We start from the raw sequence: 16,415 nt of genomic DNA, 5'->3' as shown, positions 1-16,415 counted from the left end.
CTTCTGGCTTTTCGCTGGACTTTGTCACATTATTTTTCAATGAATATGTGGAGGGGAGCTGAGGTTGAACCTGCTGTTTCCTTCCCCACCCTCCTTGCATTAGCTGTGCCTGTTTGCACAGGGCCTGTGTGCTGACAACATGCATGATTTGGACTCCGTGTAATCAGGGAATGTCAATTCTGCAAGACCCAGACTACATATACAAGTTGTACATATATAGACTCAGGCACGAGCAACACATAATGGTTGAAAAGGGAGCTACCCTGATAAATAATGCTATCCGCCCCCCCAATTTAGATTGCCATGAAAGCAACAGTTCCATGAGTATAGTAATTGATATCATGAATTCAAACTCTTTTTTTATAAGAAAGATGTGTTATAATGGCATGCCTCAAAGTGCCTGGGCCTCATTCATATTGCAAACCACTCCTGCTTAAAAATGAGAAGCCACATTCTAGTTTTGATATTGTGATCAATACAATTTGCATCAAGTACCAGCCCTAAAGTTTCGAATTCTTCATAAGAAAGAAGGAATGCATCACAACCTCCAGTTACACTATAGAAAACAGAAAGGCTTCCCCATGTGTTAATAAATAATATACTGTGGGGAAAGGGAATTGAAAAGGTTTTTGTGTCTTCTTTAAATGATTCATACACCACTTGCCTCTCTGTTTTACCTTTCCCTTCCCCCTTGGCCATAAATTACACATAGCTTTCTGACTTTCTCGACTCACATTCTTCTGAAGCCCATCAGTGTCATAGCTGGAGACACTATTAGCAAGAGATTTAATGCACAGTTGTCCTTGTCTTCCAAGGGTCTTGGTCCATAAGGGTCCTGGAAAGCAATTTCGTTTTGCAGTGAGAGGAAATCATGATTCATGCGCTCCCTCTTGTGGTGTGAATAGAACTGCTAAAGTCAATGCAGAAATGATGTCGTCTGCAAGTAACTTTTGCAGAAAGTTTAATTCTCTAGGACACTTAAGAGAATTATTTTTAGAATTAAGGTGTTCAGTCTTGAAATGATTTCTTTCATTCAGTCTTTCTGGTTGTCCACGAGCAAAGAAAAGTGGGATCAGGATAGTACAAAGCAAAGAAGACAAGGAAGATCAAGAGCCAATTAGGTAAGCATGAATCTAGTCAACTTCTTATGAACATGCTCAGCTATCTCTTCTGCCTGTTTTCTTCTTGGATACATATTTGAATGACAATAAGACACTTCTACATGCAAGTTAGTTGTTTTTAAATCTGTACGACTTCATATATGCATGCATTCACACACAAATATATATATACATATATATCTACTCATATATATTCACACACATATACATACAAACACACACACATATGTGCCTGGAAAGATTTGAATTAAATGCAGCTTTCATAGTATTCGTTCAACATCTGACCAAATACTTCTACTGAAGACAATGAACAAATGAACTAGAAGCTGGTGGATGCATTGTGCTTTTGATCAAGAATATGCACACATGAGTCTGTTGCCCATCTATAATCTAGAGTCTCGGGCACTCACAGATTTTCTGTGCCTAGCCATGGGAGAAGTTTGAGGAGAGCATACGGATGCTTTCTCTTCCTATAGCCAACAGCAGGACAGCTGTGCAACACAGCCGCTTTCTTTGTATGTACAGCATACCATTTGCCTCCCCAGCTCTTTGAGGTTTTCTATAATATTGTATGGCTCTCTAGGATCATTGGCCACACCCTGCACTGGACATGAATTTTTTAAAAGCTGTCATTTTAAGGGGCAATTTAAAATACAATGAGAAACATAAGGGGGTTTTTTTGGTTTTGTTTTGTGTCTGTTTCATAATAACAAAAGCAGAGCCAAACCTGCACACAACGTTCAGTTCTAATCACAACTCCTGGGTACTAAATTTAAGACTTTCCTATTTTATAAAAGCAGTTGGCAAAGTCTGCATGAAAAATCCGGGATCTTCTCACTAACAAGCACGTTCACTGTTTATCACCCAGGGAGGCACAAATCTGGTTTTGCACATAACACGAAGCCCTGCTTTAGTAAATGATGGTTTATTAAATTATGACTTAGCATTCTATGCCAGCAACTTAACTATGGCCTATTTACTGCCAACTAACCACATTAAGAAGCCTTGGTTTGTTCTTGACTGGCAAACCTTGGTGTATTTCATTTATGGCTTGGCACTCTGTGTGAAACTAGCGCCCTTCCTTAATAGTGGTTTGTTTGGCCACCCCACTCCACAACATTCACCGTGTTACAAACACACAAGGGAAAAGGAGCTGGAAATCAGACTAAACTTTGGGGAAATAAGCCAAAGTTCCTTCGGTAATCTGGGAAACAATTTATGGTTAATTCATGGTTTCTTAAACAAACATGTCTTGGTGTTATGTGCAGACCTGGTCAGTAACAAAGGTTTGCTAGGTTGGCGGTTACCATATCCCACTGTGTCGACATTACATTACATTTACACAGAGCTTGTTAGTGGAATGTTCCCAATTCCATTAGCATCTTTTATGTTTGTGTTGCATTTCTTGTTGGTGTTCTTGGTGGGGGTTTTTGTTGTTGTTGTTTGCTTTTTCTTTTAAGCCATAAAGCATGGTTGTTCTTTTTTTATGTGAGATTTATTTTGACTTTGTTGTAGAGGCTGCCAGGTATATGATGGCAAGACAATAAAGTTTATTTCATCTATCTGCTATCCAGATGTCCAGTTCCTGGTTGTGACGGTCAGGGTCATATAACCGGGAAATATGCATCTCACCGTAGTGCATCAGGATGCCCTCTAGCTACTAAAAGGCAAAAGGATGGGTATTTGAATGGCTCCCAGTTTTCTTGGAAGTCAGTGAAGACGGAAGGTATGTCATGTCCGACCCCAGGATGTGATGGTTCAGGACATGTCAGTGGTAGTTTTCTTACACATAGGAGGTAAGTAACTGCAGAGGTTTTTCCCCTCCTATCTAACTGTACCTTATTTGAAATAAGCTCTCCATTGGCCACGGTGTGCAAATCTCTTTAAATTAATTTTAACACGTTATTCTGTGAAAAAAAGAGTCAACCAAGATTTCTTAGGTATGAAGCTAGATAGAACTACCTAGCTCATGTTTATGACACCCTTGAAACAAATTAGACCTTATCAATCTTATAATAATGATTCGACCCCAATATTGTTTTCTTAAAGCAGATTAACAAATAAGTACCGTGTGCCAATCTTTGGTTTTTATTTGATAAACTTTCAAGGCAGCTAGTTTTAGTCTTATGTTAATTTTATTAGAGAATCTGCAGCTTAGATTTGCCTAAACTCAACTAGATGTTCTAATCTGCGCCATCTCCAAGTACAAACCTCCATGGTTTTTGTAAGTTTTTTGCTAGCAGAACATAGTTTGCCTATGGTTCACTTGTCCAAAGTTAGTAAAGATGCTCTTCAAACATGCCTTAACCCGAGAACTCTGAAGAGAGAGAGAAAAGGTATTGAAAGGGGGAAATGTTTTACCTAAGTTAACTAGCCCTTTTACTGAAGCTATAGAACAATTAGTGGTAGCTAATTGGTGTCGTCCTGATGGTGATGCCAATGAGCAGTTTCAAAACTTGTTGACTGTTGATTGTGGAAAGTAGATTATATTTACATATATATAGAGAGAGAGAGAGATCCCTTAGGAAAGAAAAGCATATTAAACAGGCACACTTCTAAATCTAATACTTAATGCAGAATGAGCGGGAACAAATCAGAATTAGCCAAAACAAACCTGTCCTGTTCTGCCTCCATACACAGGAGAAGGCTGGGTGGGCAGAGGAGAATCAGAATAGTTCTATCATTCCTGAAGAGTTCTTACACTATGGAATAGAAATTCTGTTATTAAATATATAAAAAAACAATAAATTTGTATTCCGATGAACCACATAGTATACTGCCTAGTTTGCTCCTGTATATGGTTATGGCATGGAAGCATACCAGCCGAAGGCAGAAGATCATACCTATGTAAGTGCTATGGAGCTCATTTCCTTTATGTATCTCCTGGGCTTGCATGCCACTGCAGTTTCTGTAGTACTTCAGCCTGGAAAGACCTCCCTTTCAAAGACCCAAGACCGGAGCCAAGACAATGACACCATTACTCTTATTCTTATTACAATTAATTTATTAATCACCTTCTAAACCACCATCTCAAGGTGAGAAATGCAATAGATAATGAAAAACAGTTAAAAGCACGAAAGCAGCAAATGCATTTAAAACAAGACTAAAACTCTATGACAAAGGCTGGGAAAGCCTGTCGTTGCCTGGTGTGTTGTTGAGTTCTGAGCTGTTGTGTTGGACAACTTTATGAGTTAGGCATATGACATGTATCAGTCTCCAGGATAAATCTTTTCACAATCTGTGGGGTTTGTTGATAACGTGTTCTGACAAAGGAAAGAAACAATTTAGCTCACCTGGATTCTTAAGCCTTGTGCCAACCATGTGAATGTTCCTTCCAGAGTAGGCAGAACTATAAATTATTATGTCTTTGTGAAAACCAACTTAAGTTTTACTAGGCATTAGAATGCTTTTAAGAAAAAGCACACAGAGAGAGAGCGGACCATAGCAGGAATACAAACTAATCCCTCTTGTAATCTAGGATCTGTGATTCAGGAGTGAGTAAGGAAAAGCTTCTATCTTATGTGCGATTATGCATATTATCCTATACAACCAACAAATAATCCAATGAAACACTGCTTCTCTTGGATGGAATTATTTTAGAACAATGAGTGACTTTGGGGAGTTAAATGTTTTGCTTTTAATTCTTTGTGCACCAAAGTCTATTTATTTTAAAATTCTGTTCAGACTGAATGCTTTCTTTTCTTCTCTCTTTGCACGAAACTAGCCTCACATTTATTCCACATATTCTGCACTAATTATATTTTTTTCATGTGAGAAACAGTCTCTCCTCATGTTTGTAAGGGTGTCCTCCGATTAAGTTTCTTATATACGTTGAATGAATTTACACTGCAGATTTAACTGGCTTCTTCTTCCCAGGAAATTGTAGTTTGATGATTAGGGGGGTAGCACTCCATATGCTACCATTCCCAGACCATTTTTGTTGGAAGAGTAGATATAGCCCAAGCTCTTCACCTCAGCTACACATCTCTTTCAAGTATGTTGCGGTTTTGTTAAGATGATATTTGCGTGCGGAGTTAGTTCTGGGGTGTTAATAATTAGCATAACATGTCAAAGCCATAAGTGATGAAAAACAGAGGGTAGATTCTTCTTCTGAAATTTGTAACAAAATAGTCCCAAGTTTGTTATGCAGCATGAAAAATAAATCTTTAGAGAAGCTGGTGGCCTAAACCTAGAAATGAGCTCAGTAGCTCTAGCCTCAAAAGCAGGCACTCGTCATGGTCCTCTGTGCACCAGAAGCAGTTTAGTCATGCTGGCCACATGACCCGGAAAGCTGTCTGTGGACAAATGCTGGCTCCCTGGGCTTGAAGCAAGATGAGTGCCACACCCCATAGTCACCTTTGACTGGACTTAACCGTCCAGGGGTCCTTTACCTTTACCTGCCAGCTAGTGATCAGAGAGTCAGAGTGCAGCCCTGCAAGCTGCAATGCTCACATGCTGAGGCAACATGCTGGTGAAGGATTGACCCTGCACCCAGCAACTGATGTCACCAGGTGGAGGAAATTGGTTCACAGCTCAACATGGACACCTTGGTGAGCCAAGACTGGCCTGCGGGATGGAGATTCCCACCCCTCTTGTGAAAGAGCTCAAATAACAATGAGACTGAAGTCATGCATTTGCTCATTCGTTGTTAGTTACCGACATTCAACTGGTGACAGGATTGAATCCTTATTCCGTTTCAGACTCAAGCAATATGCATGATTATGAGACTAAATTCCATTATAGCGTATTCCACCAAACAGTAACCAACTTTCCTTCAGATGATGAACTATGGAAGTGACAGTTGAGTAATCTGGCCGATGAGTAAAGCAAATAAGATCTGATTTATCTTCACTAGCTGGCATTTTATGCCCTAAAGCACTATAAACAGAAATGAAGTCTGCCTATAAATCTATATCCTTATTATATTCCACCAGACTAATTATTATGACTGGCCTCTAGTGCCCGAGGAAACGAAATAACATGCAAGAAAATGGAAGATCTCCTTAATATATTGCGACTAATCTTTGCATTCATAATATATGAAATTGTGATGGTTAAAGATGGTTTAAGATTAGATTCTGAATCTAATCTGAGCCCTGTCTTCTTAGTAGTCAGTCTCATACACTCCTTTTTTTAATTTGGATTTACATTTGTGAACCTCACCCAGGCTTTAAATTGGCCCAGCTTTTTTTTTTTTTGTGAGCAATATATTAGAAAATATCAGTACAAACATCAAAGCAAACAAATAGTTAAAGCATAACTAGCTTGCTTTCCTTTTCTATTCCTTCACTTTTCTCCATAATATAACTTGCCTTTAATAAAATTAAAAACATGCATGCAAGGCATGGAAGACATCTTTTAAAGAGTGCTCAGAAGTTCCAGGTGTGTGCTAAGATTATACTCTCAAGAAAGTGAGGGACAACTCAAAAATTAGATTCCACACACCCAGTCAGTCTTATTTTAACAGTAAAAAAAGGTAAAGGGACCCCTGACCATTAGGTCCAGTCGTAGCCGACTCTGGGGTTGCGGCGCTCATCTCGCTTTACTGGCCGAGGGAGCCGGCATACAGCTTCAGGGTCATGTGGCCAGCATGACTAAGCCGCTTTACCTTCCCGCCAGAGCAGTACCTATTTATCTACTTGCACTGGTGTGCTTTCGAACTGCTAGGTTGGCAGGAGCTGGGACTGAGCAACGGGAGCTCACCCCGTTGCAGGGATTTGAACCGCCGACCTTCTGATCGGCAAGTCCTAGGCTCTGTAGTTTAACCCACAGCGCCACCCGCGTCCCTATATTAACAGTAGATAGCAAATATCAAACCCCCCATAGTCCCCAAACCTACAATTCGTGAGATAAAACGTGAGATAAAAACATGGGAAAAACATGTTACATTGTGGTTCATTCGTATTGCGTTTCTTGGCCCAAAGACTTCCAAAGCAGTTAACAGCATATTAATAAAGCAAGCAATACAGCAAAAGTACAGAAAGACAACAAATCAGATGGGCCATGATTCTGTGATTTTGCTATCTACAGAGTGAACTGGCTGAAAATTTGATGGCCACCAGCTCACCTAGAACTGGGTCATTCAATCCAGTTGCCATCTTTCACCTTAACCTATCTGCTTCTCTCTATTCTTTGTTTAGGGCTACCCACCCACCCCCAGTGCCCCAAACCTTCTCTTACTAGGATCCTGGAGCCAAAAGATTCGTGCAAAGTAGCTTCCATGAAAATAGCACCATTCCTGCAAGTTTCTGTCCTTAAAGGCTGAAGTTAGATGTCTCCAATGCCCACAAGCTCTCATTCCCTTTGGTGCACTCAGGCTGCCACCTCTCTGTTCTGGGTTTATTTAGTAGATTATTCATCTAGGAGTAGCAGGTTGGAGTGTCCTCCTTTCCCCCGCCCACCAGTACCAAAGGCTTTGAACCAAAGGCCAAGTCCCCAAAGTTTGTTCCTCTAACCAGACTAACCAGACTGTGGGACCAACCCATTAGTAAGAATGAAGTGGGTGCTTCATTTAGTACAGCCATAGGCAAACATGTCCCTCCAGATGTTTTGGGATGACAAGTCCCATAATCTCTGACCACTGGTCCTGTTAGCGAGGGATGATGGGAATTGTAGTCCCAAAACATCTGGAGGGCCGAGTTTGCCTATGCCTGATTTAGTAGATAGTGAGGGATCTGTGTATGCACCCCATAACCTTGCTTACAGCCCTCAAGTGTAGGAGAGGACACTGTTCCATTGCCAGTGGTGATTTGCTTTGGGAAGCAAAATTTCTTCGGCCAGCCCTGCCAAACCATTTCCTGGATAAATACTTGGAGGGCCAATGCAAACTCTATGACTGGTTTCAGGTGCCTTCACTCCAATCTGCCCCACAATATACATAAATATTATATACTATACATGATGGGTTCTGACACCTCTTTTTCTAGAAAAATAACACTGTAAAAAAACAATTAAAACTCTAAATTGGTCCTTAGTTTGTGCCATGTTCTCTTGGCATACCCTTACTAATACAGTATATTTCATAGAATCACAGAATTGTAGAGACGGAAGTAGCCCAACCCCCTGCATTCAAATTCCTAACCAGCAAAATTTCCCTCATACTATTTTGTAAATACAGAATGGTTATATGATTTTTGATTAGAACTCATCTAGAACTTGTGACAAACTTTTCAGGAGCTGCCCTATTGTTACACAATGGTAGGAAATGTTTCTGCATTTATATTTGAACCTGCAAATGAAATGAAATCAGCTCAAATCCCTCAAGCTTAAAATAGGGTGCATATCACTTATTTGGGATAAGATACAAGCTATAAATTCATATTTATTCCTTTGAGGTAGTTTAAATAAGAATGATAAATATAGGTTTCATTGCCGTGGGGAAAATTTGTTGCAAAAAGGTGTGTGTGTTCTAACTATAACTATTGTGATTTATTAAAACTGGGTTTATATGAAATGCGTGTTCTTGTCATTTGGTAAGAAAAACTAGGTTCTAAGACAGATGAACATGGGCATCTTCCCCGCAGCTGAACTATAATCCCCAGAGTCACAGCTTTCTTTATAAAAATAAGTCTCTACCCTTTGTATATGAGGCAAAAGTATGGGCACCATTCTCCTTGTTTGTTTAGTGAAAAACTAGCATTCTTCTACCTTTCAGTGTTTTTAGGCAGTGAATGAAGTTATTGCAACATCAGCCAATTAGACAAAGAGAAGAGGGACATACCATGATGTACAAAAGTAACTAGGTTTTTTTTCCCTTTCCATTTTTAAGTCTTATATTTTTCCTCTTCTTGTCTGAGAACAGTTCCTCTTCTCTTTCAGAATCCAGCACCTTACCAGTGGCAGTCGAGAGAGACTTCCCTGTAACTCTGTTTCCGTAGTCGATTTAGCTGACGTACTGAACACCCGTGACTTATTACAATTAATAATTCTTTCCTCACTTATTGTCTACAGTCTATCAGGATGCCCCAGAGCTACGTCGGCAATGAAGAGAGCAAAGCTGTCGGGAGAACAAATGCTTACAATAAAGCAGAGGGCTAGCAATGGTAAATAGCTAATTGTTGTGGATTAAATGAGATGCAGCTATCACTGTTTACTTCACTCTCTCACTGTGAGAATAATTTGCTCACTATGGTATTACAAAGGAGTCTTTCTGAACACAATCTTGGAGTCCTTCTAGAAAGTGCCATCAGGCTACAGTGTACGGCACTGAAGTGATTTTGCTGCTGCTGCAAAAAATCAGCTTCTGAACGTGCTTCAGAGAACACCTATGCTGTGACTTGTGCTGCCATTGTAAAGCAGAAAGCTCATGTGAAGCACAATCATATGCATGTTTGCTCAGAAACCTGTCCCTCTGTATTAATTGCATCTTACTCCAAGGAAAGTTTGCAAAGCAGTGCAGCCTTGGCTCAAAGTTCTTTAGGCACTTGGAATTACCAGAATTCCTCTCCTTCCAGTACAGAGCCTCATTCATCAGACTGACGAAGAGGGTCCCCAAATTTAGCATGGCTGGATTTTGAAATACCACATTACCATCAAAAGGGAACCATTAAGTCTAAAATTCCCACAATATCCTGTTGTCTTTAACCCAAATTATACGTTTGGCATGGGTATTTAATCTGCTCCATTATACTATGTATGGCCAGAAAAGCTCATATAATATAATCACTTCATCTGGCGTTATGATGAAACTTGGATACTTTTATCAATTTTATTTTCATCATTTTTACCCTGCCTTTTTTACCCAAAACTATGCCAGAAAGCTATGGATGAGCAAAAAGAACCGAGATGTCGAGCAACAATTCAGTAACCTTACATATCATTCATATGAAAGAAAGACAAGAACAAATATCTCAAGAAAAAAATAAAACTTAGCTGTATGGTGCTAATGAAGAGCCCCCTCCCCATTTCAAATTGCATCTGTGGGGAAGTGGTTTTCATCAGGAGCTTGTGAGGAGGGTCAAATTCGTCCTCCCCACCTTCAGTGATTCCAGTCATCTCCCCACCCCATCCCCAGCCAATGACTACAGTCTGCATTTTCTAAAAAGTGCACATTAGATGGAAATATGAATTTAATGCCATATTCTTTCCCCCCAGCCTCCCCTCATTATTGGCCTCACAACAAACACTGGTCTGGTACTTCCCCTCCCCCAGCAGCCCCCACTCCGGACATTGTCCCTTCCACCCGGTTCCCTCAGCCGCCCCCTGGCTACCCAGACCCTTCATTCCCCAAGCGCACTCACTCAGGCAGGCCTGGCAGTCGCAGCTCCTCAATCAGTGTTCGCATCTGCCAGCACGCATGGAGTAAATACGGTACATACCGTAAATACTGAGACAAAAGTGCAGCACACAGGCGGGAGAGCTGGAGCTGCAGCTACAGTGGAGTTACACTGAGCTGATAGGAGCAGCCGCCATTACACAGCTTGCCTCACTGTTTCATGTTTAAATATACAGTACTAAATATACCAGTGTTTTGAATATTTAATAAAATATCAATATTGTTCCGTTTGGTGTTTAAAATATTTATTTCTTAATTTGGGGCTCAAAAAATAGGGGTCGTCTTATACATGGGGGCGTCTTATACACGGAAAAATACAGTATATTCTACATGCCTTTTTTGACAGGTTGGGTAGGATGAAAATGTGAAGAGTATGCAGAGACCTGCCACTCCCTTCAGTGACCCATCACAGGGCCTGGGCAACAGGGGAGAGAGCTGGAGACCATTAAGCCTTACAGAATCTTCCACGTGTGGTTACTTTGCCAGCGGGTGGATTCCTACGGTCTTGGTTCCCCTTAGAATGTTCTTACCTTAGCTTGTGGAAGGCTCTGCTTAAAATGGAATATCCCATGAGATGTAACCATTTTGACCTTTTTGTTTTACTGACCTAAACTTCAAACTGTGAAATGGCTCAGTTGCTTAACTCAGATTTCTAACAACTATATTTTAATATATTTTTATTATTATTGCATAGGTATAGAAAATGATGAAGAAATTAAACAGTTAGATGAAGAAATAAAGGAACTAAATGAATCCAACTCCCAGATGGAAGCTGATATGATAAAACTCCGAACTCAGGTAACAGTTTTATAAAGTCCTAAATCCAATGGTTTTTTACATGACTGGATTAAGATAAATAAGTAGGCTAGTCGCACTCTGTGGGGATATTTTATTTTCTTTCTCCCAATTTTTCCTTAATGTGTTTGCCCTGTTTTAAAAACCGTATGCGGGGTTAGAAAACCGTGATTTGGTACTGCTTCCCTAGCATGGCAGCTGCAAACATTTCTCCCTGAAATCATAATCAAAACCATCAGGTTAAAGAAGGATTTTGTTCTAAATGAATATGTACAGCTTTTACTCTCTTATATATGGATGATAGATGGAGGGGGGGGGAGAGTAAAGGCAGATCACCAGAAATCAATGGTCCAAGCTTTCTGCTCAGGCACGCTAGATGCTACATTGTGCAAAGGAGCAAACTATCCATGATGTTAAGTACTGTTTTGAATCGCAACTGGCCATGTTCCTTTTCTCCTAAAAAGTAACTGTGGTGCTCCGAACTTGGATCTGAATTGCACTGCAGGGGAAGAGGCCACTTAACCATTTTCCCATCTCCATTTTCCTTGCAAAAATGGTCTCCTGCCCCAAAGTGCTTATTTGTTCCGATTTTTAAGCAGTTTAAGGGAGACAATTGTTGGACAATGGGGGTGGCGAAAAGGAACCCTTTGCTGTGGCCCTGATCCAGGGTGGAGGGATGGCTCTCCTTTTTTTGAAAACAAAAGGAGGCTGCGAGCACGTGTTTAAAAATAAGCTTAAAGTCATATCTAGTTTTGGTCATTGACTGCTGCTTAATATCTATTTCCATCTGTTCTTAGTTTACGTAGATGGTTCAAAAAGTGTAGTTTTCTACAGATAAAAATGGACATGGACTAATCCATTGTAAGGCCGGGGAACAATTTGCATGATTTATATATATATTTTTCAGAGCATGGTATGTGGTAGGCACGATTTTTTTAAAACAACAAAACTTGGCTTTTCTTAATTCCAAGTGAAGAGTATGAATTAGATGTGAGGTGTAAAAGGAGTACTTTATTGTGAGACGTCAAGCCCAGGAGATTTGGCAGAACATAATGGCTTGGGTTCAGTGTTTCCATAAGGGTCATTCCACGTCATTTCAACGAGGTCATATCACCCTCCGTCTCAGATGTTGATGAAATTTGGTGTACACCCTTCCCTTATGGTTGAAAGAAACCCCCTTAATTCCCCCCCCCCCATCTCTAATAGTTTTAATTTTTATAGCACTTCAAAGTTTTGTTAAATCTGTGTTGTCTGTCCCTCTTGAGACCCTTGGCACAAGATACCCTTGTGTACATTCCCCCCCCCCCCATAACCAATGATCAGATCTCTTAGAAATTTTACAGGAAACTTCAAAGTGCTATAAAATTAAAACCGTTTGAGACAGAGGGGGGGGGGAATTAAGGGGGTTTCTTTCAACCATAAGGGAAGGGTGTACACCAAGTTTCATCAAAATATGAGATGGTTGGTGAAAAAACCCTTGTTTTTTGCATTGATTTGATGTGGAATCACCCATAAGTGGAACGCTGAACACAGAACACAGACCAGAGGAAGAGGCCAGGAAAGGAATGTCACTGATTCTTCCTTCCTCCTGAGCATTTTTTGCTCCCTGAAATCTGTTCTGGAAGGTTGGATGAGCTATAGAACAGCAAAAGATGCACTTCACCCTCCAAGTACCGTAGATCTGCACTGGCTCATAGAGGGACACTCTGGATCAACTTAGTGTTATAATAGACATAACATTCCCCCCCTCCGTCGTTTTAAAGATGTTCTGCTTCCTGTTACATTGTACACTATTCTGTCCCTTTCAGATTACCACCATGGAGAGCAACCTGAAGACGATAGAAGAAGAAAACAAAGTAATTGAGCAACAAAATGAGTCGCTCCTTCACGAATTGGCTAATTTAAGCCAATCTTTAATTCATAGTCTAGCTAATATCCAGCTACCGCATATGGTAAGTGACTGAGGCACAAGTTAAGGAATTTGGCGGTCTCCTTCACCTCATACAGTAGATGTCTTTTTGTTTTTATATTTATGGCTCCTCAGCCCGATGGAGATTTGCGGTATCAACCCTGAAACCATAGAGATAAATTTAACTGCTAAAAAAAAAAAAGACACGGTGGGCCAATTCCGATGTCTCCTGTAAAAATTAAGTAAGCGCTAAACTAGACCTTTTTAATGTGCTAAGAAAATGGTGTCAATGTGCTGTGATAGTTTGTTATGCATAAATGAATATACCATTAAGCAAATAAAAGTTGTATATGAACTACTATTTAATATCTCGTAGGAACCAATCAATGAACAAAATTTTGATGCTTACGTGACCACTTTGACGGACATGTATACAAATCAAGATCGTTATCAGAGTCCAGAAAATAAAGCCCTACTGGAAAATATAAAACAGGCTGTGAGAGGAATTCAGGTGTGAGCAGCTGCTGTAGTGGTGAAAAAAATCTTACCTTTAAAAAAAAAAAAATGATGCCTCTTGTTTTTTGCTGCTGTAATTTACCAGAAAGTGTTATATATTTCTTTCTGTTTAAAACAGTGTTATGCTTACAAGACTTCATGATAATTTTATGTCTTGCTTTAAAGATAGTAACTGCAGAATAGTTTTTTGAATACATTCACATTTTGTACGTTTTCATATAAGCTGACATAGTGTGATATGCCATGTAATGTTTATAGCTGCTAATGTATGCACATTTTTGGGGTAAATATATTTCTGAAGAGGTAAGCTGATCAAAATAGAGTGTAAATTCTTTTTAATGCTTTAGTGATTAAATGTTTTAGTATTTTGAACTGAAATGGACAAAAAAAAAGAAAAAGAAAAAAGAAAATCCGCTTTGAATGACAATGTTGCAGTCTGCGGCCACTTTTTAGACACTCTCATTTTGTCTCATTGCTGGAGGATTTTATGGGATTTAAGAAATTACATTTTGTGTGCATATTGTTTCATAGCAAGATTTGGTTGCCAAAAATGCTTTATTTTTGAACAATGCTTGAAATATTGTGTGACTTTTGTTTTCAGAGGATGGTATGTGGCGGGGGGCAATAAAAAGAAGGTTTTTTTTGTTTTGTTTTGTTTTTTTGTTTTTAATTCCAAGCAAAGGGCATGAATTAGATGTGAGATGTAAAAGGAGTAATTTATTGTAAGACAACATCAAGCCATGGAAACTTGAGAGAGAAGATTCAAAGCAGCTTAAACAGCACTTTTTAATTAACTTCTAAGCATTACATGGTATGAATATGGGAACCTCCATAATGACAGGAGCTCTATCAGAGGTGGACAACATGAAGATATCAACTTTTCTTTTCAAATACACTTTGGAGCCAACATCCTCTGTTTCTCCAGGACTCCTAGAGTTTCCCTCTGAGTTATCTGTTACAGCATTGTAGTTCATCTTTCAGAAGTTCAGTCTTTCCTTCCTAATACAAAGGCAATAGTTTTAAAGAAATATTGCCATTAAAAAAAAGTTTTTAATTTGGGAATGAACCCCTAAGTTTTATCTTTACAGTAGTTACTGGCCTGGATTCATTGCTACCCTGCGTAGGAAATAGAATGCAGTTCAGTTAACCTGGTTTTTTTTTACCTTGTTCCCTTTTTTTTACTGTTTTGGTTCTGGGGTTACGGTTATTATTTTTATTTTTTGGCGTACAATCATTATTCCTGTGGCATTTCCATATGCTATCTATTTGTTCTACTGTTACCTATTGCAAAAAATAAATAAAAATAAATGAATGAATGCAATCAGAAAATTTAATGTAACTAAATATACTTTGGCACTTTTTGCTTTAAATTGCATCATTTCAAGCTAAAAAAAAAAAAGACGTATTGTACTTTTCAGATTTGATTGTTATTTCTTCAAAATAACTGCACTATATGTATGCATAAGACCACTTTTTCTTGCGGCATTTTTTTGTTTCCCCCCCTCCCATTTAAATTAGTAATTCAGATGGCGTGTCGTGTATGTCGGATGTTGAATTGATTTCGATTTGATAGCATATCTTTTCCTTCCATGTCTTGATGTTATGCAGAAAGTACAAAAGTACTTTGAAAAATTTTGTTATGAAAAAAATAAATAAAAAAGATGGGTTTTGTAAAAAATAATAAAATAATAATAATAAATAAAATAAAATATTTTTAGCAGAACAGGACTTACAGGGTCATTGTCCCCACAATGTGCCAGTTGACTATTTGCACTTACCTTGCCCTATATATCCATACGGAGGTGTGCAATCTCGTGTGTCATTCGCTTTGTGACACTAAATTTGAACAAATTAGAGTGGAAGCCGACGTGGGCTCGTCCAATAATATTTGCTACAGGGATCTCACAACAAATATTCTGATACAATACTCAACCTCGGTATATATATATATGTATAAATATATGTATATCCCAGCGGCACTTTATACTATTCACTGTACAAAAAGCTTACAGTTTTTCCACGAGGACTTTAATAACTAGCTGGGAGAAGATTATGTAATTACTTTTGGGGCTCTGCAGTGTCTTCTTCTGTATAGTGCCCTCCTTTTTCTGTTGTGCTATTAGTTGTAGCTGCCATGCTTAGAATTGCCTTTTTGAGAGCTGAAGCAAGGTGCTTGTCGTTCACCTTCTGCCATATATATTGTACTTTTTGCCCTAGCCTCCTTTTAGGGCTCTCATTGTTCATAAGGGCATATGCATTTTTTTTCACTGCATTGTGTCTGCCGCTTCTTTGCCAATATAGTAATGCTTTCCGTAGAGTAATAGATAGTATCAGTTTTGGATTCTTATCGTTATCACCTATGTACAATGGGAAAAAGGGATTTTAAGCACAAATCCGCGCTGCTCATCTAATGTTGGTACATAATATCAAATCAAAAGATATCTGTGACTATTATATAGGGATCACACACAAAAAAGTGTCACATATTAGAATGCTGACCTTTCATCTGAAATTATTGTGAGTCATCAGAGTTTTATTTATTCTAACTTATTGTTCATTTTTCTTGAGTTTGATTTAAGTGCTCATTTATTAAGACAGAATTTTGTATAAACTACTTATTGTGCTCTCTGTGGAACTGAGGTTTGATTTATTTTTGTACTACACGGCATGGGTTTGTTGACATTTTAATTTTGCTATAAATGTGTGAAATCACAAGTTGCTGTGATAACTTCATTTTTAAATTGTGAAATTTGTACAAATTTTGTCATGCTGGATGTGAACACATCTTACTCTAAATAAA

At 38.9% G+C, this 16,415-nt stretch overlaps 2 protein-coding genes across 18 annotated transcripts in view; one reads left to right on the top strand and one right to left on the bottom strand.

The window, feature by feature from the left end:
* MYT1L (myelin transcription factor 1 like) overlaps positions 1-16,413 on the top strand; it is a 282,484-nt gene extending 266,071 nt beyond the window's left edge. For 14 of the 17 annotated variants that reach the window (XM_080998953.1, XM_080998958.1, XM_080998944.1 and 11 more), the window contains 6 exons: positions 1,038-1,121; positions 2,696-2,917; positions 9,072-9,163; positions 11,090-11,193; positions 12,999-13,142; positions 13,476-16,412. In XM_080998953.1, coding sequence (XP_080855079.1) covers positions 1,038-1,121; positions 2,696-2,917; positions 9,072-9,163; positions 11,090-11,193; positions 12,999-13,142; positions 13,476-13,616 — 787 coding nt within the window. In that variant the 3' untranslated portion in view covers positions 13,617-16,412. The other 3 variants (XM_080998943.1, XM_080998949.1, XM_080998950.1) reach the window with 2 other exon arrangements.
* Positions 1-16,415, bottom strand: part of TRAPPC12 (trafficking protein particle complex subunit 12) — a 651,202-nt gene that overhangs the window by 614,597 nt on the left and 20,190 nt on the right. The window lies entirely within an intron of this gene.

This window comes from Podarcis pityusensis, assembly GCF_964106645.2.
Source record: "Podarcis pityusensis genome assembly, chromosome: 3".
NCBI lineage: Eukaryota > Metazoa > Chordata > Lepidosauria > Squamata > Lacertidae > Podarcis > Podarcis pityusensis.
This window is presented reverse-complemented; position numbering and strand designations above follow the sequence as displayed.